Consider the following 24017-nt stretch of genomic DNA (forward strand, 5'->3'; position numbering starts at 1 on the left):
TCAGATAAACTAAGACTCGTGGCCATCAGAATTTTGGGGCTAAGTCAGTGTATTATCACTTAGGCATCGTGGCAATTATATTAATGGATAATAATTAAATTACAGAGCTTGGGGGTACCAGAAAACTCTCTCAATAAGGCAGCATCTTTCTATTAAAATACAACTTCTATTAAATTCTTATAGCCTGCCTACAACTAATCAGAAGTGATCAAGAGACAGACTTGAAGTTATCTGTCATTTACAGATGTCTCTGTCATTTAGGCTTTGTGATTACTGTAGGCATATTCCGAGTTAGATCAATATTCTGTGGTTGTTCAGAAAAGCAACCAAGAAGTCGAAGTTTAATCTTGATGTACATACTGATAAGACAGAAACTTAAAAATTAAAGATGGGGCTTGGAACTAGATGATCTTTAGGGTCCTTTCCAACCCAAACTGTTCTATAATTCAGTCACTTCTTATACTCATTTGAAAAGACTGTTTTCTGTGTGCCTTTGGACACAGTCTGCTGAAGAAAAGAGCCTCTAATATGAAGCCTAATCAGGCTGTTAAACAAGCATGATGGAATCACTGGATGTTGTTGTTCAAGACCGGGTCTGAGAGCGGGATAATTACAGAACACCAGTTGAAAGAAGTAGAGACTGAAGGCCGTTTGTCTACAGGAACACACTCAACAAATAGAGATGTAACAAACCACGTTTAACCATTGTTGATACCCAACTGACGACAGTCAGTCTGGCTACCAACCTATGGTCATACATTTATGGGATGGTCTTTACAGAGTAAGCTACGGGAATGAATGATAGAACAAGAGCATCCTAAAAATAGTGAAGCACAATTAACATTTTTTAAACACAGTGGGATGGATTCATCAACCATAACAATTTTTTTGAATAATTAACTGTGCTGAATTTTTCATAGAAAAGCACAACATTCATACAGTGTAATTATTACACTGTGAAACATATTTGAATTAGAACACAATAACTTTTTCATTGGGCAGGTAAATTCATGGTGTCAGGAAATATTATCCACCCCAGGTTCTAGGAATTATGTGCCTAACATTCTCTTGGAGTGCACAGTACAAGCTACTATTAATAATATATCTATAGCTGAACATAAGGTATGGAGGGAATATTTTAAATGTTTAATTATTCAAATGAAAGAATTAATTGACTGTTCTTTTTTTTTTTTTCAATTCTATAATATTTCTAAACATTAGAAGAGCTCAGCATGATAGGAATAATGTAATGAGTGCCTAGGAGGAAATAAAAAAAATAAAAATAAAATAAGTGGAAGCTCAAAACTTTCCTAACGCCTGAGGCTATGGCATACACAGTGTACATGTTGTCATTTGGAGTTACATACATAAATCAAAACCACGATACCTTCCTACGTATTAGGGGCTTCTGAATGAAAAAAAAATCAGATGAGAAAAATATGAACATATAATTCCTAGAAGAGTGGTGGTGTTTGCATTTTAACAATCTAGCTAAGGCTCTGACAAAGATGTCAGGATTGCAGATTGGTAGTGACCAATTAACTTTAATATCTAGAAAATACAGTTGACCTTTTGTCTTTTAATTAAATCTGTAGCACATGCGAATTCACAGTAAGATAAGTGGTTATGCATGTGTCTCTTCCCTCTAAATGTTTTTATGCTAATATCTTCTCATGAATGGAAGAAATCTTTTCAGGCTTTGATCTTTGGTGTTTAGGCTTAGACTCTGAAGGCGTGTCTCCTTACTCCCATTTCATGATGAGTTCCATAACTCAGAATGTTTTCAATGAATGCAGTGACCTTTTGAGTTGCAGATGCCATAGGAATTATATTGCACTCCAGTGAAAACCTTGAAGAAAGGCCTTGAATATGAACAAGTAATCACTGATTGGAGAGCTAGTGGAGTATATCTAGTGTTGGTGTAGTACTCATACTTGTCCTACCACTTGAATTTTGAAGAGCAAAGTGAAGTCCAAATGATTCACATTTAGGCTTTCCACTCTCCAAAGAACCTCTTCTTTCTTTTTCTGTCCTTCCTCATATTAATTTGAAGTAGCTTCTTCATCTCTTAATAATGGTTTTTGTAAAGTAAACAAAACAAATACAACAGAAAGAAACCAGGGACCAGAGTTCTTCTTACGCTGACAAGATGAATGTGGAATTCAGAGTCCAGATTCTGGAATTGAATAGAAAGAGGCACCTGCTTGCTATCTTCTGCCAGATATTTAACTTCCATAGATGGGCACTGGGTGAGATAGACCTCTGTGATCAGTGTTTAATTATTGGTTGTCATGTTTTCCACTTAGTATTCAGACTTCAAGGTTCATTATTCCGAGGCATCTAACTCTCTATATGTCCTACATAGAGGACCAGATGTCTGTCTTACCTAGATGGAGAGCTTACCTAGATGGAGAGCTTACCTAGATGGAGATCATCACATTCCTTGCTGAAACAAGCTGTTGGGAAAGCAACTACTCTGCTTCTCTGTGGCTAATTTGCTCAAGAGCTGGTCAAATTTAACAGGAAGTCAGGTTGATTTACTTGTTTATTTTCAGGCAAGCTGCAGTCAAAGTTCAAATATTATTAAATACAAAATGGATAGCCATCTAAACAAGGTACCTGCACAAGTAAGCATATTTCCATTCATCTAGGAAGAAGGAGGAGGAATCGGTGCAGAAAATCAGCATAAAATCTGTGCATAAATTCTGACTACCCTAAGCCCTCTTTTGAGAATTTATTTGGGACTGAACTGACTATTTTTATAGGGCTAAATTTCTTTTCCAGTGCAGGTTCTGTAAGCCACTGTTGCTACACTGTAGGAGGGATCCTCCCACTCTGCAATTTAAGTCATTGACCGTTGTACGTGGTCTGTTCATGCACTTGATATGCCGCAATACTTGAAGTCCATCTATCATAAATAAGGATGGGAAGTCTGTCTAGGAACAGGCTGGGAAGCACTGACCTGAAGAAGCATCTGTTACCTTGCTGTCAGCCAGAAATAATGATATCATTAACAGACTAGTACTAGAATTTCCAGTCTTTCCTCTTGGCTTCCAAAGCCAGAAGAAAACTGTGTACTTCTGGTGTTGCGCTCTGTTTTTCCTCTTCTGCTCCTCATTGGGCAAACAGGCACCCTTTGTCTTAATATAAAGAGTGATCAATTTTTTACTAACAACCAGCAGAGAATACTTGCCTTTAAGACTTCTGCCAAGTTGGTTTAATTGGACTCTTTGGATGAAAAAAGCTAGCATAAGGCTATGCTAGTAGTCTCAAAGCTCTGATTTTAAAGCTTTAGCGCTAATTTACTTCTGGATAAACTTTGCTTAATCAGATTTCTGCAACTCAAGCAAATAAAGAGCCAAATTCACCCTGGCTGAAAGGAGCCCTGGTCCCATTTAGATCCATTAGAATTCCATTTGCTAATATTCTCCCAGTATTTACTACTGCACGCAGCTTCTAAGGTATAATTGTTTTGGAAACATGCAGGTGTATTGGAAACATCCAGATAAAGTATTTCAGTTGCTAAAATCCATTCAAAATTAATTTCTCAATGAAAAATGTTTTAATCAGCTCCTAGTATGTTGAATAATGGATTTATAAACCTTGGATACTGACATCTGCTTTTCCCACAGCAGCATAACTTGAGAAAGGTTTTGCGAACCAATGCCATTGCTATTATTTTTCACACTTTTCCATTCTTGAAGAAAATACATTTTCAATATTGCTATGATCTTACACTAGTCTAGAAGTTATTTATTTTCTGGATTAAAAAACAACCAAACAAACAACAAACTGTCATCCTTGTATAAATCCTATGTAAACAGAAAAAGTGCAATGTAGGTAGAGACAGGACTTTCTCACTGAGCTTCTGAACAACAAATATCACCTGAACAAACATAATCATATCATTCAGGGTAAAACTTGACTAAGACAACTGAGCAGACAGATTTTTTTTTTTTTTTGCCCAGAAGGAGAACTCACATATATTTATTAATCCGCTAAAACTTTAGGTGAGTTATTTGGTCCATTGAAAAATCAAGAGAATAAAATATCACATGGGTGTCATTTCTGCCAAAATTGCGCACCTCTCTCATACAGTCTAGACTAAATCAAAAGAGAAGAGAGCATTTTGCGGTTTCTGCAATAAATTCATAAAGACCAACAAGACTCAACAGATTTTTAGGACAAAATCATAAACTTGTTGTGGTGAGCACCATGATGTGTGGGGGAGGAGGGAGAAGTGCCAGCTGGATCCATCATCTATCTTGGCAGTTATACTGTGTTCATCACCATGGTACCAGAACACCTTTACAAGCTCCAAGAGTAATCACAGTAAAGGATCTCTATCTTTCTGTTCATGTCCGAGGAGGGATGGCTTTGTTTTTCTCATTGTTGTGGAACAGGTAGGTGAAAATAACAGATTTTACATTTCATTCCGTAGGAGCTAAGATTTGTAATCGTTCCAGTGTCACCAGGGAATGAACTCCACAGCTGTATGCCAGCTGCCAAGAAAATTTTATCTGTTCATGGCATAGAGATGACTTCTCTTGTCCCAGTGAAATGCAGCTGTAGTGAAAGGTCACAAAGTCAGAGAGAAGCAGCCTTCATCCTCTTACACTGTCAGGGCACAGAAAAGTTGCTTAGGACAGATGTAGGCAGGAAGGTAGAAACAAGGATTGTTGAGTACGCTGCTGATTTTTATTGGCTTCCCTAGTAGTGCAGGCAGCTTCCCTCAGCATATGCACTAGAGAGCTGTCCTTATCACTCTGCCAGCAGACCGTGCCTCCCTTGGGCTTCAATGTGCTGATGGACATAGAAACCAGCGCTGTTTGAATGCATTTTGAGCAGTATAGAGCTATCTGCATTGGCGCTTAAAGGTGCACTGTATGTAAAATACTCTTTCCTTAAATATTTCTATATTCTTTCTATGTAATAGGCCTGAGAATATGGCCCTAATCTTTGTTATTTTTTGTCTAACATTTTCTATGTGCTTTTTTTTCCTATCCTTTAATGTTAGATTTTTTTTTTTGCTTTTGCTATGAATAACACCAGCCTTACAAAGTAACCCCATTGTAACCAAAGGAATTTTATGTCCTATGAAGAACGTCTCAGTGAGAATAAACTTACCACATTTTGATCCTCACTGTGGGATCTTCTCTCCTGTTAATAGCAATATTCCTCTTAACACTAAAACATTGAGATTTTGTCCTCTGTATACAGCTGTCAATAAGAAATTAATGACAACCAATAGACCTAATACTACAAATGTCCTTTGTGATGAGATGAAAAGATTGAAAACTGGACCAAGGTTCAGTCTTTGCACTGAAGATCTATTTCTGATCTTGCTATGCAAGTGTTTTTTTTTTTTTTTTTTTAACTGGAGCCAAACATTATGACAGAAACAAGTGAGATAATTGGGTATTATGAGATATCTGCTCTTTTTCACTTATGGTCATTTTACGTATAGAAATGCTTGCATTGTTCATGTAGGAAAGCAATCCGATTATTCAGCCATCTAAATTATCTGTTTCTTCGTCATATTATCAAGACTCACTTCAACTGTCCTACTTTGCATAGAAATGACATGTGATTTCCTTTTTATTTTTTTCTTTTTAAAGAAGAACAATCACTATATTCACAGGGAGAATTTGTTAAACTGGAAAATCATATTTAAGACTTCAAGGTGTATATAAATTACAAAATTCACTTTAAAGAGGCCAGCTTTCTATCAGGTGTGCGGAAGTGAATGACAGACCAATTCCCACACACACCCAAGAAAATTTTGAGTTGTCCTTTTATCAAGTATTAAGTTACAACTGGCCTTATATATGTATATTTATAAATATATATATATAATTTCTGTATTATACATATGTACTCCTATTGCATCTTCTTTACATTTTATTCCAATGTCACTTGCCTATACAAATATGCAGAATAAACAAACCATTCTGAAATCTGTACTCTCAGGTGCCAGCATTTTGTACTAAAAACGTGTTTAACCTTACTGGAATCTCCTATTTATGTGTTGGGGAGCAGATATCCTGAATATGTTATTAAAATTATATTATATTTGGCAGGTTAGAGATAATCTGCTGATTTAAGTAAACATGACAATGAAAAGATACCACTAATATCTGCTCTCAGCATCTTCTTGCACCACTTCAAGACTCCCTAATGTGCATTTCACATAACAGTTAAAATCCTTTTATTTGACCCATTATCTAGTAGCTGTGGGATCACTGTACTTTCACAATAATTTAAAAAAATAAATACAAAACAACTTTAAGCAAATATACTCAACGAAACCACATGATAAAAAAAGAACGATTATCAAAACTGTTTCTCTACAGAGTACATTATTTACTTTAAGCATTTACTTTCCAGTGTACTATTGACATGCTGCAAAAAGCAAGGTTGATGTCTTCTCCTTCACGACAGGTATAACACAATACCTAGACAGATGCTCTAGATAGATACTCTAGGTAGGTATAACAGACTTGTACTGTGCTGAGAATTATCGATGATGAACCCTATTAACATTATAACAGTGCTCTCTAGAAAGAAAACACATGAAACTGCATTTAACTTCCCGCCTTGAGATCTTCATTTTTTTTTTTGACCTGTATGTCAGTACACCTGGTTCATAGATCATTTCTTCTCACTGGCTAACACCCTAGAGGACAGAGAAGCAAATCCCTTTGGAGCCAGCTTTAGTATTTCTCTTTACATTGTCTGTCAAGTGGAGTCAAGAAGGGACATTTGTTACCATCTGCCTAAAAGCATGGTCTGGAACCTGTATGTGTATTTGTGCATGTCAGCAGTTTTCCAACATATGTGCCTAAATTAGTCACTGAATTCATTATTAGGCTTTCAAATGTGTGACCCGATTTTCAGTACTGACCACTCAGACATCTGGTGATTTCAGTGTAAGCTGTGATTATTCAGCATCTCTGAACAAAATCACCCAGTGCAGTTTCCATTTTAAATCAATGGAAAGACGGTTGTTAAATTTCATAGCTACTGAGTTGGACTGTAGCTATTTAATCTTTGGCAACCACGTTTGACATTCTCAGCCAGGCATGGTAATCACATAAGTGAATCTGATAGCCACATGAAAACTGCAGTGTCTTATAATCAAAAAAGTATCACAGAACTCAGATGGTTATTACTTTCTCTGTACCCCTTATTTCATCTGTCTTGTTACTTGAAAATCTTGAGCATCTTTTAGCAGTTAACATCCTTTAAAAATGAAACTGTCAGAGAAATTTCCTTTTCCTTCTCCACAAATGTGAGAGTTCCTACATCTACGTATTATTACTACATGTAAGATAAGAAATACTTGGATGGGCATGTTGTGACAGTGATATGGGGAGTTATCATTAAAGCTTATTATCAGGGAAGCACACTAGAAAGTAATGTTCAGTAAGAACTTTTGATTTTGGTTGCCTGACTTAGCACATTTTGGAAGACATGAAAATATGCAGTGGCTAAAATCTTATTTCAATTATGTAATACAGAAACTTTACATTTATGTAAAGAGCAAGTTCTTCACTTCTGCGCTTTACAGCTCACTTTTAGCTCCTGAGAGTTAATAGTGCTAGAACTGAAAGGCTATAACTGACTCACTAATTGGACTTCTTCCTGTTCTGACTTCCATCTGTGAAAGTTCCAGGCCTGGAGAAAGAGCATTCTAAAGTAAGACATGTCCACCTCCCAGTCCCTGTTATATAAAGTTACTGAGGAGTTTTTACAAGAGGTATTGGTTAGATCAGCTCCTTAGCTGTTCTAATATATGCCAGTCAGACAGCAGAGGATTAGAAAATTTTCTCTGCTGTGTCCTCTTCTATGCCTAAGCACAGCTTCTCTATGCTCAGACACAGTATACAGCCTATTATATTGCCTTTAACCTTGAAAAATTTTAATGCTATTTTAGGTCTGTTTAGAAAGGCTTCCTCTCTGCCTTGAAAAGTTGAACTCATGGGAACAAAGGTAGTTGGGTTTTCAGTTGGAAGGATACAAAAGCAGTTCCAATTTTTTTTTGATTCTCTGTAGCCCTTTTTTCTTTTTTGGTAACAAGACATAAAGATTTTGCTGGCATGAGTCTGGAATGATCTGCAGAGCTTGCTTTGTCAGTTGCTGTAATCCTCAGACACCTGGCCAATCATTCCAGATCTAAATTCTGTGGCAGTCTAATTTTTAACAAGCAGAAACATACCTTGTTCACAGGTACTTGCAATACTGTTACAATTCAAAAGCAACATCAATCTCGCCAAAGAGAGAAACTGACTGGCAGTTTTCCTTGTTCAGAATTAGAGGAATAGCTGTGCAACAGGCAAACCTGAGGGCACAACTCATTTTTCAGCTATACTGCTGAAAGCTGCTGGTGACATTTTGGCACTTTTCCCCTGCTGTATACTGAAGACCCTTGCAGTACACGTTTCCTCTTCTACATTTAAAAGTACTCCATTTACCTTCTAAATTTATTTATTTATTTATTTATTTTTCTGAATTAAACTATTTCCTCTGCATTTAACTGAAGCTACAAGAACAGGCAGTGTTTCCTTAAATCCACTCCAAGCGTGAATGCTGTTACTGCCTCCCCCCACCTTACCCCATGCAATTACTACTGTTTTGGTTTTACAATAAGATGTCAGAGGAAAATATTAGGTGATAAAGGTAATTTCTACATTGTAGAATTGCAATAAACTATTTTCCTCCTCAGTGAGCCATGAAAACAAGTCTTGTGATTTTTCATTCATGAAGCACATCCTGGCTCAGTAAGATCTCTTGATGGTGATCTCTTTGCTATGTGCAAGCTGTATTTTGTCAGAGTTGAGGACAATTGCTAAAAAGTGCTTAATATGATGTGTAATTTTTATAAGATATTCTAGTTAAAGGTGCTACAAATTCATGAAATTATGAGAAAAAAACTCATTCTGTCCTATTTTGTAGGTGCATCTTTATTAATGAAAAGCAAAAGGTTAGTTTAAAAGTTGTGTGTTTGATAATTACAGCAGCATATTTAGTGTCAACACACTGCAGGCTGGGTTTTCACACAGTGCTGCACTAATATGTTACTAATGATTGTAGTTACTGGGTAAAAATACCAAAGGCTTATGAAGTGTTAGCTGTGTAACTAAAGGAAAGGTCTAGCACCAATTGTGTTTTAACCATCCAGTGAGCCTAACACCAATGGCAAAGCATACTCCTCTCCTAACAGTAAGAATGACAAAACTTAATAGCAGCAGATGGGGCTGTATGATGAATGTGAATCAAGATGATTCAAGAATGTAGGGGTGTTTAAAACAAACTTGTGTGTTGTGTCATTCAGGACTGTTTACAATATTTGTAAATCACTGGACTGTTTTCAGTTATCTACAAACCTCACGTCTCTTGCAGCCTCCTTGCTGAACACATTTTGTTCCTTCTCCAAGACATGTCTGCTAAGGTAACTTGTACGTCTCAAGCTACCCTATTACCCCACGGCAGACATGTTCTAACATTTAAATGTACTTTTAAAGACTAGTGATTGCAAACATGCCACTTGGCCTCATACAGTAGAATCATCTCTTTTGTTTTCCAGCTGCAATACATTTCGTATCTATACATCCAAATATCCCATTGCGGTATGAAATAGGTATCAAGGAAACAGACACTGACTGCTTCATTCCAGTTTCCCCATGACATTTCTTATCACAAAATACCCTTTGCATCAATACTGTCTGAGATCAGGCCTGTCTAGCTGCTTTTTTGACAGATTTTCATGGTTCTGGAATGTCTGTTAATAATAATGATTGAGCTGTATGGCATTTCTCGGGAATTAATGATTGGCTAGAAGGCTCCAGTGGCTCACTGCTCAGCAAAGGACCATTCTCCCTAGCAGGTAATCTGTCCCTGGGAAATACTCAGCGTTTGCATCAACACTGTTGTTATTAACAAAAAAAGAGATGTAGAATTTGGAACATGATCAGTGCAATTGGTCTGTGTTCTGATTGTTTTATATTCTTCAGATTTATCTCCACCTCTATTCAGATTAACACATTATCTTTCTCTCTTGATTTTCTTTCTCAAAACCTCTTATTTGTATAAAAAGCCCGCAAGAATCGGTTCTAATAGTTTATACAGCTAAGCACAAAACTGAACACATATAATACACACACATATATAAAGAGTATGAGTCAGTGTATGTTCAAATAAATTCCCCTGAGATGTGGCTATACATTGCTACAGGATTTCCCCCAAACAGCCTATTTTCTAGCTTAAAATTGAACAAAGAGCACTGGCACTGATCCACAGGTGAAAGTCTTGGTAAAAACAAGTGAAAGAAAACAAAGAAAAGTATAATAGCATTAATGGACTTTGTATAAGGTTTGTGCCTAAAATTAAGTATTTCTCTTAACTGAGTGGGTATGAGCTAGAGCAAAGACCGTTCTACGAGTTCTAGTTGAAATATTCATTCATTCTCACCATTGTTTTAGAGGCAAAATACATTAGTTATGGGATAAAACTGTAGAAAAGTAAGTAATTATTACTTACCCCAATGCAATGTCAAAAGAGAATTCTTGGAAGTGGAACACCGTGGTACTAAATTGTGAAATCTTCTGCATTTCTCAACTTCATAAAGACGACTAAAGTAAATTAAAAGTTTATTGACTGACTTCATCAAGAAAAGCTTTATAAAATCACATAATAACCCAACGCATGCCCCACTACTCTGTGAAACACACATTTCTCTCAACTAGCTCTGTTGTTTCCATTATTGTACTTAATGGTTTTATACTTTGATCATGTAGATACTTTTACATCTACATGTTATGAAGACATTAAAACACACTGCAGAAGGCCAAATAAAACAGGCTCATGCTCTAGTCGAGAACAACTCTACCTTATGATTACAATTCTAAGACATGATACAGTGAAAATAACTTTACTGCTAACATAATTAACAGGCACAGAGAGCATAACTAGAGTAATTTATGATTAATTAGGGCAACATGATTTATGGGTTCTGGGTTCTGTGGATCTACTGGTGACATAGAAAACATTGTTTTTCAGAGAGCTTTGACTAACCCTCCTTTTTTTCCCCTTAGTTCTGAGCTAGCACATGCCTCTTAGCACCAGATCCTGATCTCATGGAACTGAATCAAGCAGATGTTTAATTATACTCTAAATCCTTTGGTCTTCTTGCTGTTGGGGAATTCTTAAGGAAAACCCCAGGAACCCAAACAAGAAACTTGTACCACAGGCAGTCAGGATTAAAAGCCCACAAAATAAGTAATTTTATGTTATTTTTTCCACACATGTACAGCACTAATCATGCAAAATATTTAAGCAGCTTTTTAGCAGTGAGATCAACAGGGAAACTTGCATAATCTTAAGCGCCTGACAGGACTGGACCTTGAATGTCTCTAGATGCGATAATACGTATGGAACAGATTCATTTTTGTGCAGTATTTTCAGCACAAACTGCATCACAAAGTGTTAAATAATAAATAATAGCAGAGAGAAGTATACACAAGGGAGGAATGATATGATTTCAGAGGAGACTTGAAAGGGGATGTTGATGAGGTGGAGGTTTTAAGAATTAAATATTAAAACCCAAAAAGGCTGGTTTTGGCTGAGACTGATTGTTTTTCGCTGCTGAGAAATAAAGGGGCTTTCTAACCTGCCTCCTGGACAAGGATGCAAGGCTTACTGTCAAACTGTGTGGTGGAATAATCACTGTACTTAGAGTCTATTTTTAAGAGAAGGCAAAGGATCACAATTAGCTAACTACAGCCCTCTCCGATTCCAGACGTCTGCTTTGTCCTCTGCCTCACCTTTCTGGGTATTTACCACTCAACAGCTCCACGTGAAGTTGGCCAAAGTTCCTGGAGTGCCACAACGACACAACCCCCTCGTGTGCGGCAGGGGGACAGGGCTGGCACGCCAGGACAGCAGCCCCCCCTCCGCATGCAGAAGAGCCCCCAAGGCCGCAATGAGGCCACCGCAGCCGTGTCCCCTGAGAGGAAAAGGGAAGCTGCTTGAAGCACCAGCCCACACTGCTAAGTCACGCCATAACGGGCTTATTTCCTACATTTGGTGGCAGCATAGTATTCAGGATAATATTATCACTACTTGCGCAGGTTGCTGCCAACCCAAAAGGTGGAGATGAGAGAGTTAAACGACAGGGCTGGGGAGTGAATCACCAAAAAGTCTCTTCCAGAGTCAGTTCTCTGTTTGGGGGGGGAAGTTATTTTAATTCTGTGCCTCACAAACAACCCGCAGCCTCACCGCGTCCTCTGGAGCCAGCCTGACTGACATTAGAACAAGATTTTTAAACAAACGATGCGCCGGGGCAGCTCATGTTCAGCAGGCACGAAGGCAGCCCCGCTCTGAGGCGTGCGGAGCGAGTAAGGCGGCACCTGTGCGCGGCGCGGCGGGCCGGGGGCAGCGCCCATGGCTTAGCGGAGGCACAGCCCCATGGACGCCGCTCTGCCGGCACCTGCCTTCGCCTCGCAGGTGAGTGGGGCTCGGCGGGGAGAAGGAGCGCTCCGCCGGCTGCCCGCTCTCCTCGCTCCCCTCAGGCGCCCGCCTCGGCGGGCAGCCCGCGGACTGAGGAGAGACGGGGACACGGCCGCCCTGGCCCCCCTCAGGAGGCGCCCCGGGGCTTTTTGGCGGCGCACCTGTGGGGAGCGCCCGTCTGGGCGGGAAGTCCCTTATGTAAGGGCCGGGGCTGAGCGGGGCGAGCTGGGGCCGATGGCCGCGCGGAAGCCGCTCAGCGGCGCGCAGCTGGCGGGGGGCGGCTCCGCAGAGGGGTGCAAGGGAAGGGGGCGCCTCGGAGTACGGGCTGGGCTCGCCGGCTCTGCCTCGCCTGCCCAGGCGGCTCTCCCCGGGCTGGATGCCACCGGGCAGCCGCCTCATCCTCCTCCTCCTCCTCCTCCCGGGCGGGGCTGGGCGGCGGGCTGAGGGAGTTGTGCGGGAGCAGCGCTCCGGGCCCCGCAGGGGGGCAGCGGAAGGTGGCAGCCCCCGGCGGCACCAGGCGGCGCGGGGAAGGCTCCGAGCTCGCCCGCTCCCCTCCACGCCCCTCGCCCCCGCCGCACTCCGCCTCCCGCCGCCCGGCCCCCCCCCGGCTCGCCCCGCTCCACAAGTGCCGCCCGGGGCTGCGGGGCTGCGGCACCGCCCGGGGCCCGGCCCGGCCCGGCCCGGCCCGCCCGGGGCTGTCCGCGGTGCTGAAGGGCTGAGTGCGAGCGGCCGGCCGGCCCCTGACGGAGCCAGCCCCTGTATGTTCGTATTTATGTTCAGCTCCTGGCGCAGCGCAGCATCCAGCAGCTCGAGCGGCGGCGGCGGCGGCGGAGGAGGCAGCGCTGAGCCGGGGCTGGGAGGCAGAATGGAAGGTTTTCTTCGGCTGCTCTTCGGCTACTTGGTGGCGGACCTTCTCACGCTGGTGTGTCGGGCTCAGGAGAAAGCCGGCCAGCAGCTGGGGAGCTTCGTGGTGCTCTCAGGGGGGAACCACTCCAGCCTCGGAGAGCAGCTGGACCCCTCCGAGCCACCTCCCACCCCGGACTTCTGCAGGGGTTACTTTGACGTGATGGGGCAGTGGGACCCCCCCTTTAACTGCAGCTCGGGGGAGTTCATCTTCTGCTGCGGCACTTGTGGCTTCAGGTTTTGCTGCAAGTTCAAGAAGACGAGGCTGGATCAAAGCACCTGCACAAACTATGAGACGCCGCTCTGGATGAACACTGGGAAGCCTCCTTCCCGCATCGACGACCCTCTGCATGACCCCACCAGGGATAAAACCAACCTCATTGTCTACATCATCTGCGGGGTTGTGGCAGTCATGGTGCTGGTGGGGATCTTCACCAAACTAGGGCTGGAGAAGGCGCACAGACCCCAGCGGGAGCACATGTCCAGGTAAGGCTGAGTGCCAGGTAGCAGGGTCGTGTTGTGTCCCCTCCCCACCTCCCCCTCTAGCACACACACAAAAAGAAGAGAGGAGCCCGTGTGTTCCTGCTAAACAAACACCTCCAGCCAGGCAGGCTGCGTTCCCCTGCAAGGCAACCGACAGAGAGACCAACTTCGCAGAACAGAGCTCCTGTGGTTCGCCAAGCCCAGGTTATCAAAGTGCATGTATACTGAGGAAGACTAGAAATAACTGGGGAGTCTGCACAGACAGCAGTCCATTTTTATCTGCAGCGTCTGACCCTCTCCCCAGTAAGATCCATCAAGTGTTCCCAGATACACTGTGCATGAATAGGAAAACAAAATCCTGCAACCAGCAACACTGAATTACAGAAAGCCTGATGGGTTCCCTCTTCCAACTGTTTCAAAGCTTGGAAAATGTTTTTACTTCTCAACTGAAGCATGTAAACAAATGTCATCTCACCCTCCCTCTCCAGCTGCAAAATGGTTTTGGCAGGACCTTCCTTACTCCCCCAACCCTTGCAAGTGTGTGAGCTATTTGTAAAATATCTGAGCTGTAAAAATGAGCCAGGGTAGAAGGAAAGAGGGATAACAAAATGGAAAAGCTACTGTAGAATTTCTTAATATTTTCCAGTTACTGTTGAGAGGTAAAAAATGGAATATGAAAATCTTGCATCCATATACGTGTGTGTTATACTCTATATCCACAGTGTAATGGCTGAGTTACATCAAAGAGAACCTCCCCCACCTAGAGTTAGGCATGCTGTGTGCCGTCTACTCCAGATCCTGGCTGCCTAGTGGTGGAGAGGCAGGTGGGCAGCTCGGGACAGAGCCCAGTGGCTTTAACAACATATTTCAAACCAAGATTGTCACAGCAGTTCAAAACCGAGGCATAACACATTTGTCAAGTTTGCAGTCTGTCTGATTTTTTATGCTAATCCGAAGCACATGAAAGTAAAGCAGATGGGGGAAAGGCATTGAAAAAGGCAAATAGCTCCATTAAAGAGTCTAAATCGATTCCAACATCTTTGGCAACTTCGGTGATGAAATGCAATTAAAACGATGCCTTCTACTGGACGTGCAGTGTGGCAGAAAGCTTCCTCTTGCCCTGGTAATGATTGGGTTCATAATCTTTAAAGCTTAGATGAAGAGTCCTCCTCTGAAATACAGCCCAAGAGACCAACTCAACACCTGGAGCCATATCTTTTTTACTGAAGTTTCCTGTATGGATTTTTGTTTAACAGCTTATCCTGAAATGAACAGGAAAAAGCCACCAAAAATACTCCTGCAAATGCATCACCAGTTCACTAGCAATTATTTGCTATTTTTAAACTGGCTGATATGGATACTACCGAGAACAAAGCACATCACAGAAATTTTAGTCAACTCAACACTGTGTGTCAGTGGTAATTCTGCAAAGACAGTTTTAGTTGAGAAAGGTATACTAATCCTTTAGACATTTTGAATATTCTGCACTACAAAATTGAGAAAAAGAATACATGGATCCCAATTTCTTTTTAAAATCTTACTCTTAAACTAAGGAGCTGAAGCTTGTTTGGAAAAAGCTCTCCTTTGCTTCAGTCTATTTCTGTAGTGTCTTCATGCAGGCAAAAAGACAGGGCTTGTAACAGTTACAAAAACCAGGACAAAGTGAAGGTGTAGCCTTCCCCTTCCTAGCTTAAATAGATCCCATTTTCTACTAACAGAAATATTTGCTAAAGAAGCTCTGTATATTGGCTATTTAAAGTACAGGTGTAAAGTATTCTGAAAGGATATTCTGTCTTAGTTTATGGAAAGAGAATTTTAGGGGATTGGAAAATCATTCTGAAATCCTTCAGTGATGTGTGCATAAAGATTAGGTTTCTGAAGTGGTTATTAGAAGGGTCATGTCTTACCCTGATTACTTAACACTGTGTGAGATCTTTCCTCACCATGAAAATGTTCAAGTCAGGATTATAGCAACTTGGAAAGTCATGATCACATGGAAAAACAGTCACCCACTCAGTACGCATAATAGCTAGTCATGTTCTGAAAAAGCAGCGCTCTTGCTTTTTTTTTTCCCCAAAAAAGTTCTCACACTCCTATTACAGCTGCATGGGGTGGGTTTACCATTAATTGTAAAAGGAATTAATTTGTAAATCTCTTGGGCAGTCTAAAAATCTGTTCATTGAGTGAAGAATTGAAGTAACCCCTTTGTCCTCAGATGTGTTTAACTGAAATATTCCATCCTAGTTCATTTTACACTACTAATGTTCTGCAAACGAGGCTGCAGTGCTTTAGAAACAAATAATTTATCTGTTTAAGCAGTTAATGGTACCAGCAATTAAAGTAATATCTAGCCTGTATTCATATTCACCATTTTTTATAACACACATCAGTATAATATCAAACAAAAAACAAAACCAGAAAGAACACCCCTTATGGTTTTCGTGTACTGAACCTTATTAACAAGCAAAAGTGTAATGCACTGAGACTGTTAGGTAGGCCAAACCAGAAGGACTAAGTGTTACTCCATTTTGGCTGGCAGCAAGAAACACATCGAGGCTGATTTGTTATCTGTTTCCTTAGCTAAGATTGTCTCCTTTCCCTCCCCTAGCCAAAGGATACACAAAACACTGCAATCCTCTCCATCCTAGGAAAAGATTCACCTATGGAAGGGCTGGCATTGCTTATCAAAAAGGCAATGCATAATGTAAACTGATCTTTTTTATGAGGGCTGATTTTTTTAAAAGTGAACCAAATACACTAAATAATGTATTTCCATGTAAATAATGTATTTCCATTTTTTATTTACATTAAAATATATAAACAGCTACCTGGCACATGGGAATAAGAACGCTGACTTGTAAATAGGAAGCAAGAGTGTGCCACACATTAATTCCTTATATTATTTCATCTTATAGTCAGTAATCTGCTGCTGAAGTAAGACACGTGTGTGTTAGAGTGGTACAATATGCAAATAGAGGAAACTTCACAGACTCGGTGAGTGTAGTTTCTATAGTCTTTCATTACGTTTTGTTTACTGCTATACCAAAACGAACCAAGAATGCTCTATTCATTTCCCTGATTTTTCCTGAAATATTCAACAATGAAAAAGCATTGGGAAAATGTACTTATGCAGTGAAAACAATCCATAGTAAGAAAATCTCTACTGGGCAAGTATATTTAGAAAAAAAGGTCAAAATTTATTCTTTTTTAAGGGAGTTTGTTGCCTCCTTTTGTTTTAAGCAAAAAGACTCCAAGTGTGGAACTACTGACATTTTCTTTCTTGTTAGATCAGTGCTTTTCAGTAAAACACCTTACTGTTGGTATGGAACTGTAAATATGGAAGATGAAAATGGAGAGGGAAGGACAGTATTAACTCTACATGGCATATTTCCCTTTAGACATCACATGATAATACATTGTGTATATCATTCTCCCTTTGTTACTTGACATTAAAAGGAGATAAAGGAGATTAATGTTCCCTTGGGTACAGTGTCCAAGAGTTAAGCAGTAAGAGTAGGGTCCAAGCAGCGTAACTCCTTTACTCTCCTGCCTTCTAAGAGGGCAAGGGAGTAAGATGTTACCAGACATGGCAAAGGGAACACATGTGGCAGCATCGTGTCTGAAAGGAAACAGAGAAAGGATCTGCCTCCTGAAGCAAACCTAGAAGCTCCGCTAGGCATATGAGGGCAGCATGTGCTTGCTGCTTAAGACTACAGCAATGGGACTTTTAGGCTCCCTAGTTAAAGTGGAGAATGCTCTCTCAAAAATTTGTGGAAAAGGAAAATGCTTTACTTTTGTTCCATGGAGGAGATTCTTCTGTAAATAAAGCTACACCTTTGTCTTCTTCCCTAATCCTTGCGGAGAATGTACAAACAAACCAGGAACCGAAAGAACAATATTTACAATCATACTCATACTCTATAGATTTTTTTTTTTAAAGCAGTGCTTCTGACAGCCTGTTAGCAGCTTTTCGAATATTATGAACCATCTGAGCTCTTCTTTTATCCTTCACAATGTGCTGAGCTCACAAGTCAAGTCTTTTGTTGATCATTCAATAGGCATGTACCTGAGGCCAAAAATAGTCTGAGTTGCCAAAATACTGAATCCTATGTGTGAAATTATTTCCCTCACAGGTTTTGACCCAGTTCTGGAGGCAAAATATGACAACTGACCTTTCATGAAATAACCTGTGTTTCAGCTTCTTCAGGCTTATAACCATAAGGGAAATGCATGGCTCCACATGTTTTTATAACATCTGCAAGTTATATTATATATCCAAAAAGAAAAATCTTGTGGCAAGAGAAATCCTGAAGTTTTGTGATGCTTGGATAGTTCTGGGGCATGAACTCACACGTAGGTAACATTTCTTCACTTCTGTAATGCTACAGTCAATATCAATATACAGAACATACTGATATGGCTACTTGATTACAAGGTTATCTTGTAGTTTGCATTTCCTTAAAAAATCATCAAATACAGCAAAGGTGTGGATAAAGATCTTCCACATATATATCATTTTTCAGTGGGACCTACTTTGTGTGATGATATTCAGGTGAGACAAATGCATGGAGGTATTAAAACATTCTGGTGGCCTATGCAGAATTTTTTGAAGCACACATCTGTTCAAGCATATTGTCATGTTCTAGGGCACAAAACTTCCTTTATCAATTACATTATATGGACAAATCCCTAAAAGAACCAAATACAGGTACAGCATTTCCTTTGTGCTTCAGTAATACGAGCTACCACACATTTTTAACTCTCCCTTACACCAGTGGAAAGTAAGGACAAGCTCTTTGTTATGTGACCTACTCTGCCCTGAGAAGATTGTACAACTTTGGCTAACACAGTACAAACATAGGTGCCATGCCGTTAAAAATACAACTTGATTATGAGAAGTTCCTTTTCCTTAATACAGTTGGAGTTGGACAGCTCATTCCTTAAAACCGCTTCAAAAAAAGCCACCTTAAAATGGTAGGAAACTTAGTTGGCATTTTCACAGACAGGCAGCAGTTAATCTGCTATCACATGTGGTGTTATTTAAAGTCTACAGTGAACAATATTTACCATCAGATTAAGGGCAATGAGGAAAGCATTTCTGAAAACCCTCTCTCACAAAGTTGGGAAATATTAATCTATGTATTATGAGATCACACAGCTTTAACTCCCACATCCAAGTTAGGAACTTTCATTTGCCTTTCTTCCCTTCCCAGAAATTCGTCCAGCTGCCTCTAGAATAAGAATATTGATGTCAATAATTTCCTTTGTATAAAGAAATACTGCATAAATTGACTAGATATTGATGCTTTTGGTGCCCACGTATTCAAAACTATGTTTTGCAATACAATGCTTTCCTTTTGCACCATTTTCTACCTACCTTTGTGAGATCTCTCCTAGTGAATTTTTATTTTTCTGCTATGTAGGCCAGCTCTGCTATTTCTGCTGTATAAGCATTGCTTCAAATGGGAACATTGCTCTGATACCATTAATCATTTGGTTGCTATCTCCTGACCTTTTACAGCATCAACAGAGTACTCTGTAACATGTTGATCACAACTGTAACTAATATTTTAATAACACAATGCTAGCCATAAACACAAGGAAACATCAGTATCATTCAGATGCGTACCAAAGCAATGCTCCTGCAATCTGAGAGCAAGCTCCAGCTCAGAATGCCTCTCTGTAGTTTAAATGAAGCTACTATTTAATATTTAAAAGTACAGTACTTCTTGATCAAGAAATCAACATATCACAGAAGTGCAGTGGAGGAGCTCGATGGCACTTGTTGTGGCTTTCACAAGTGAATGTCGTTATTTTTATTTATTTATTAGTTTATAAGCTAGTCTTCCTTGATGCAGTATCTGGGACATTGTATATAATTTTTGCAGAAAATTAAACTAAACTGGGCATAGTGCCCAGAAGATGCAGCCATTCCCTTAAAAACTAGCTCAAGAGATCTAAAAATTAGAGGCAAATAATGGTCAGTGCTGCGTTAACGTGAACAGAGAGGCCTTGCATGGAACCCTGAAGACCTTCGTGCCACCCACCATGTCTGTCCTTTGCCCAAGGGAACAGCTTCTGCAGGCGGTCCAGTTATTTTGTGCCACTGAGCTTCAGCAGGTAGTTACATGGCATGTACCTAGGGGCTAATCCTGCTCCTAGTGGAGTCAGTGGTAGAAATCCATGGCCCAGCATCACAGAGAGGGGTAGGTAATGCCATGCTGAGAGCTTCAGAGCTTAAAATGTAGCTGATACAGGTGTGCATGCTTACCTACATGCCTGAGAACAGTTCTACTAGGCAGGTTGCTTGGCAGTGAAACTAGTCTGGAAAAAAATACACAAGCACAGGATGAACCCATCTCAGATACATGTCAGATACAGCTGCTGCCTGCAACGCTGCAGAACACCCCCCAACCACTATCTGTTTGGGCCTGGCCTATCTTTTAGGACCCCTTTTACTTGCTCTCCCTCCTTCCATAAAGCTTTCATCCTGTTTCTGAACTAGCTTCAAGGAAGCCAGCAGTGTTGCCATGCAAGCTTTGCTCCATCTTAATGATCAGGTCGCTGTCACAGAAGTGAGAAAAGACAATTTTTAGCTCCCTTTCTGGATGGGAACAGCTTAAATCCCTGATTATGGCAGGTGATATACCTACTGGATTGCTACGGTAAGGTGACCTTTCATCTTTGGTAATAATTTTCAAGGAAAATGGCCAAGATCTCTGTGTGGTGGGTGCTCTGTGCAGTTAGTTGCATGCATGGGAGTTAACCTCAACAGACCCTGCTGGGAATCTAGGTGTGAGGGTAACTGCAGGGGCCGGTGCTGTGCTGCTCAGCTGCCAGCCGAGTGCAGTGGCAGAGCTGCAGTGGCAGTCACCGAGCTCAGGCAATGGCAGAACTCTGCAAGTCTCAACAAGCTAAAATTATGTTCCTACAGAGCCAAGACAGCTGAAGAACTTAACGTGTCTATTACTGCTAGCACACTAAGGCAGGCTAAATAGCCTTAGTTGCAAAGTCTCATGATGAATCCGAGTCCTGATTTGTCCTGAGACATTATGATGGGCCATATCTCAAACTAAATAAACCGTAAAGTATTGCAAATACCTTACATATTTTGCAACAGGTTTATTCTGATTTTGTTTGTTTGTTTTTCAGGGCTCTTGCAGATGTTATGCGACCTCAAGGTCCTTGTACTACAGATCATATGGAAAGAGATCTAAACATTGTAGTACATGTGCAACATTATGAAAACATGGATACAAGACCTCCTCCAAATAATTTACGTAAGTTGCGTTATAACTATATTAATGTTTGGAATGCTGGCACTAAAATGAGTACTATGGAATGAATATTGGTGGATGTTAAATGAGGATAGACGGCACAAGGATTCTTGCAAATTAGGAAGATTCTTTATCACAGAACTAGAAATATCTAGGATTTCCTGGTGCAAATAGTGCAACACTAACAGAAAGCGATTTTGATTAGAAAAAGAGTTATTGTTCTTATTTTAATTAGGTGTCTTGGTTGACTAATATTTGCTTTGTACTTCTGTCTCCTAACTGGTGTTTTTCTTCAGCTCATCAATCCATCCCTTATTCTATGTTTTGTTATATCAAAATAGAAATGGCTAAGCTTACAGCAAGATTTAACGAGACGTTTCATACAGCTGTAACACCCAATAGGAAAGTAGTCTCATTAGGCTGTTATATCATCTCTGCTAGTAAAAAAGTTAAATACTTTCCTGGAGAGCATAAGGTTGTTTGTGGTTTTCACTTTCTCTTTCTTTTCTGTAATGGAAATATGAGAGAAAGACTATTATTTTGTTTTAAATACTATTTTTATTCTGTGCCTGCTATTATGTGTTTGCTATTGAAGGCAAGGAAAAAGTACACCTTGGAGTTTCAGAGGAACTGTGGTGACATTTCAAGGGGTTCTGAAATCCTAGGCACCTTATTTCTCAGTCTTGTATTAGACCACAGTGCAGATCTTTCTCATGATCAGATAAATTTTCCTTTCATGATGAACAGTTTCAGTGTAATTTTAATTTGCACGTGTTTATGTATTTTGTATTCATCTATATTATATATATGCATACATAGAAATTTTAGATGATATATTTACAATTTTAAGTTCAATATATTTGTCATTCAGGAAGGTATGGATTATTAGGCAGTGGATGGATTTATTCTGTGCTGTAGATCAAGGTAGTTGAGCATGTTACTGCAAATATACTTTTCCTGCATTGGTATTTGTGTTTTGAAACATTTAAACTATATGCACTGGTCTTTTCCTTATCTTTCTGTAACTGCAGAAAGCAGAAAATTTGCTTATAGCTGGGCAAAGAATTAGTTTTATTCAGACTGCACTGTGCAGTTATTGTGAGATTTTGTTGCTCCCTTCTTTTGGGGGAACAGGGTAAGGACAATGAGAGAAAGAGATGATTCATGTGCTGCATGCACTCTTGATACTTGTTTTGTGGTAGAGGCTGACTGTGATTTCTTATTCGCGTGGTTACAGGATAATAGGAGGGAATTAAAACTGTGACCTCTAATAAAGATACCACATATAGTGAGCTCTGACATCTAATCTGTCTGCACGGCTCTCCAGCTAAGTACTTCCACCTGGGTCTGTGCAGTTGTACAGTGCAGAGGGGGAGGTACCTACATACTGCAGCAGAACAACTCTAATTGTGTAAAAACATGCCACTTCTCGAGGGGAACTTATGCTTCTCTCTCTCAATCAAAGGCGCTCTAACCCCTTTAAGCTCCTGTGGTTTAAGGAGGATATGCACTCTCTCTCTCTCTTTGCTCTGTGTATTAGCTCTTGCCTGATCTCTTCTCATCCTCCCTGTGACCATGTTTTCAAGGAGGAAAATGCAAAATGCTAATGAACTCAGGGTACAATTCTTTGTTTCTCTCACACATGAAATGTTTATTAAGAATCCCAGTTAATGAAGAGAGCCAGAAAGTAAATAAATTCTTACTGCATTGACTGTGTCTAGAATTTTGTAATTTCACACTGTTTTGCTTAGATCTTTGTATACTTCAATATACAATATACCACAGCAGGTCTTTAAACTCATTAAGTTTCTTGGATTTGAATTCGAATTAACCAATATTCTATACATTTACTCATTATTTTGTATTTGTTGCCACTATATTCCCTCATAAACTCATCTAAAACATGACTAAATGACCTTGTAGAATTAGCCAATACATCACAAATGATTAAGGTGGGTTGAGTGCATGTGCATTTATGGTGCAGGAAAAAAGCTTTAGAAAGAAACATTATTAAGACAGATACTCTAAGCCCAGTATCTTAGCGATTTGAAATTTTATAGTGGAGTTCTGAAACACTGCAAGAGTGGGGATGTTGCAGAAACATTGTCAGAGCAGTATTACATATTACTAGTGCTGAAAAAGTGACAGGCTTTTGGGGGTATATTTACAAGCAAATAAACCTGAATTCTATTCCAGATCTTTACTTATACAGAGAAAATGAAGTGGTAACAAAATTATAGAATTGACACTTTGGTATTATATAAATATATATTTTTAAGTTCTCTTTTATAAGTTCTCCTTTCTATCTACTAGCCATCTCGAAATGAAACTTCAAAATGAGATGTACTTTTCACATTGGTCCGTAGATAAGAAGAGGGCAGGAGCAATTTATTAGGCATTATATACCATTTCCATATTGTGTCTTTCAAGATACTGTAGACAAACTTTTGAAGGCCAAACATTATTAAAAATGTTCTGATTTGAAGGTTCAGTTCCTGTTTCTGCCCTCTTGAAAAAAACATCTTGCTGATGCTGCCAGCTCTGAAAAGTGGGCTGGCAAACTTTGCATGGGACAAACTTTGCATAACATCTGACACTGAAAATGAATGTGTTTTTATCCCTGGACTGCTTGTTACCAGAGAACAAAGATTTTCTAAGCTGCCTGCAGTAAGCACAGCTATTTGCCAAAACCAGCTGTGCAATGGAAGACCAAAAGTAGACATTTCTTTTTAGTGCCCTGTAGTCTAAGATGTGCAGTTTACTGAGTTTCTTATCCCTTCTTTTCTCATACTCAGAAAAGAAAAGCCATACTGGAGATTCTAGAAAAACACACATATATATATATTT

The 24017-nt window shown here is 40.1% G+C and overlaps 2 protein-coding genes across 5 annotated transcripts in view; one reads left to right on the forward strand and one right to left on the reverse strand.

Moving 5' to 3' along the window:
* CPPED1 (calcineurin like phosphoesterase domain containing 1) overlaps nt 1–24017 on the reverse strand; it is a 143176-nt gene that overhangs the window by 72837 nt on the left and 46322 nt on the right. For all 3 annotated transcript variants that reach the window (XM_066977522.1, XM_066977519.1, XM_066977521.1), the window contains exon 3: nt 10540–10631. In XM_066977522.1, the coding sequence (XP_066833623.1) occupies nt 10540–10631 (92 nt within the window). The remainder of the gene's footprint in view (nt 1–10539; nt 10632–24017) is intronic.
* Nucleotides 11531–24017, forward strand: part of SHISA9 (shisa family member 9) — a 177816-nt gene continuing 165329 nt past the window's right edge. Inside the window, exons 1-3 of one of the 2 annotated variants that reach the window (XM_048064130.2) lie at nt 11531–12504; nt 13288–13896; nt 21046–21173. In XM_048064130.2, the coding sequence (XP_047920087.1) occupies nt 13373–13896; nt 21046–21173 (652 nt within the window). In that variant the 5' untranslated portion in view covers nt 11531–12504; nt 13288–13372. Of the gene's footprint in view, nt 12505–12539; nt 13897–21045; nt 21174–24017 lie in introns of those variants that run through there. The other variant, XM_013176909.3, reaches the window with a different exon arrangement.

Source organism: Anser cygnoides, chromosome 15 (assembly GCF_040182565.1).
Source record: "Anser cygnoides isolate HZ-2024a breed goose chromosome 15, Taihu_goose_T2T_genome, whole genome shotgun sequence".
Taxonomy (NCBI): domain Eukaryota; kingdom Metazoa; phylum Chordata; class Aves; order Anseriformes; family Anatidae; genus Anser; species Anser cygnoides.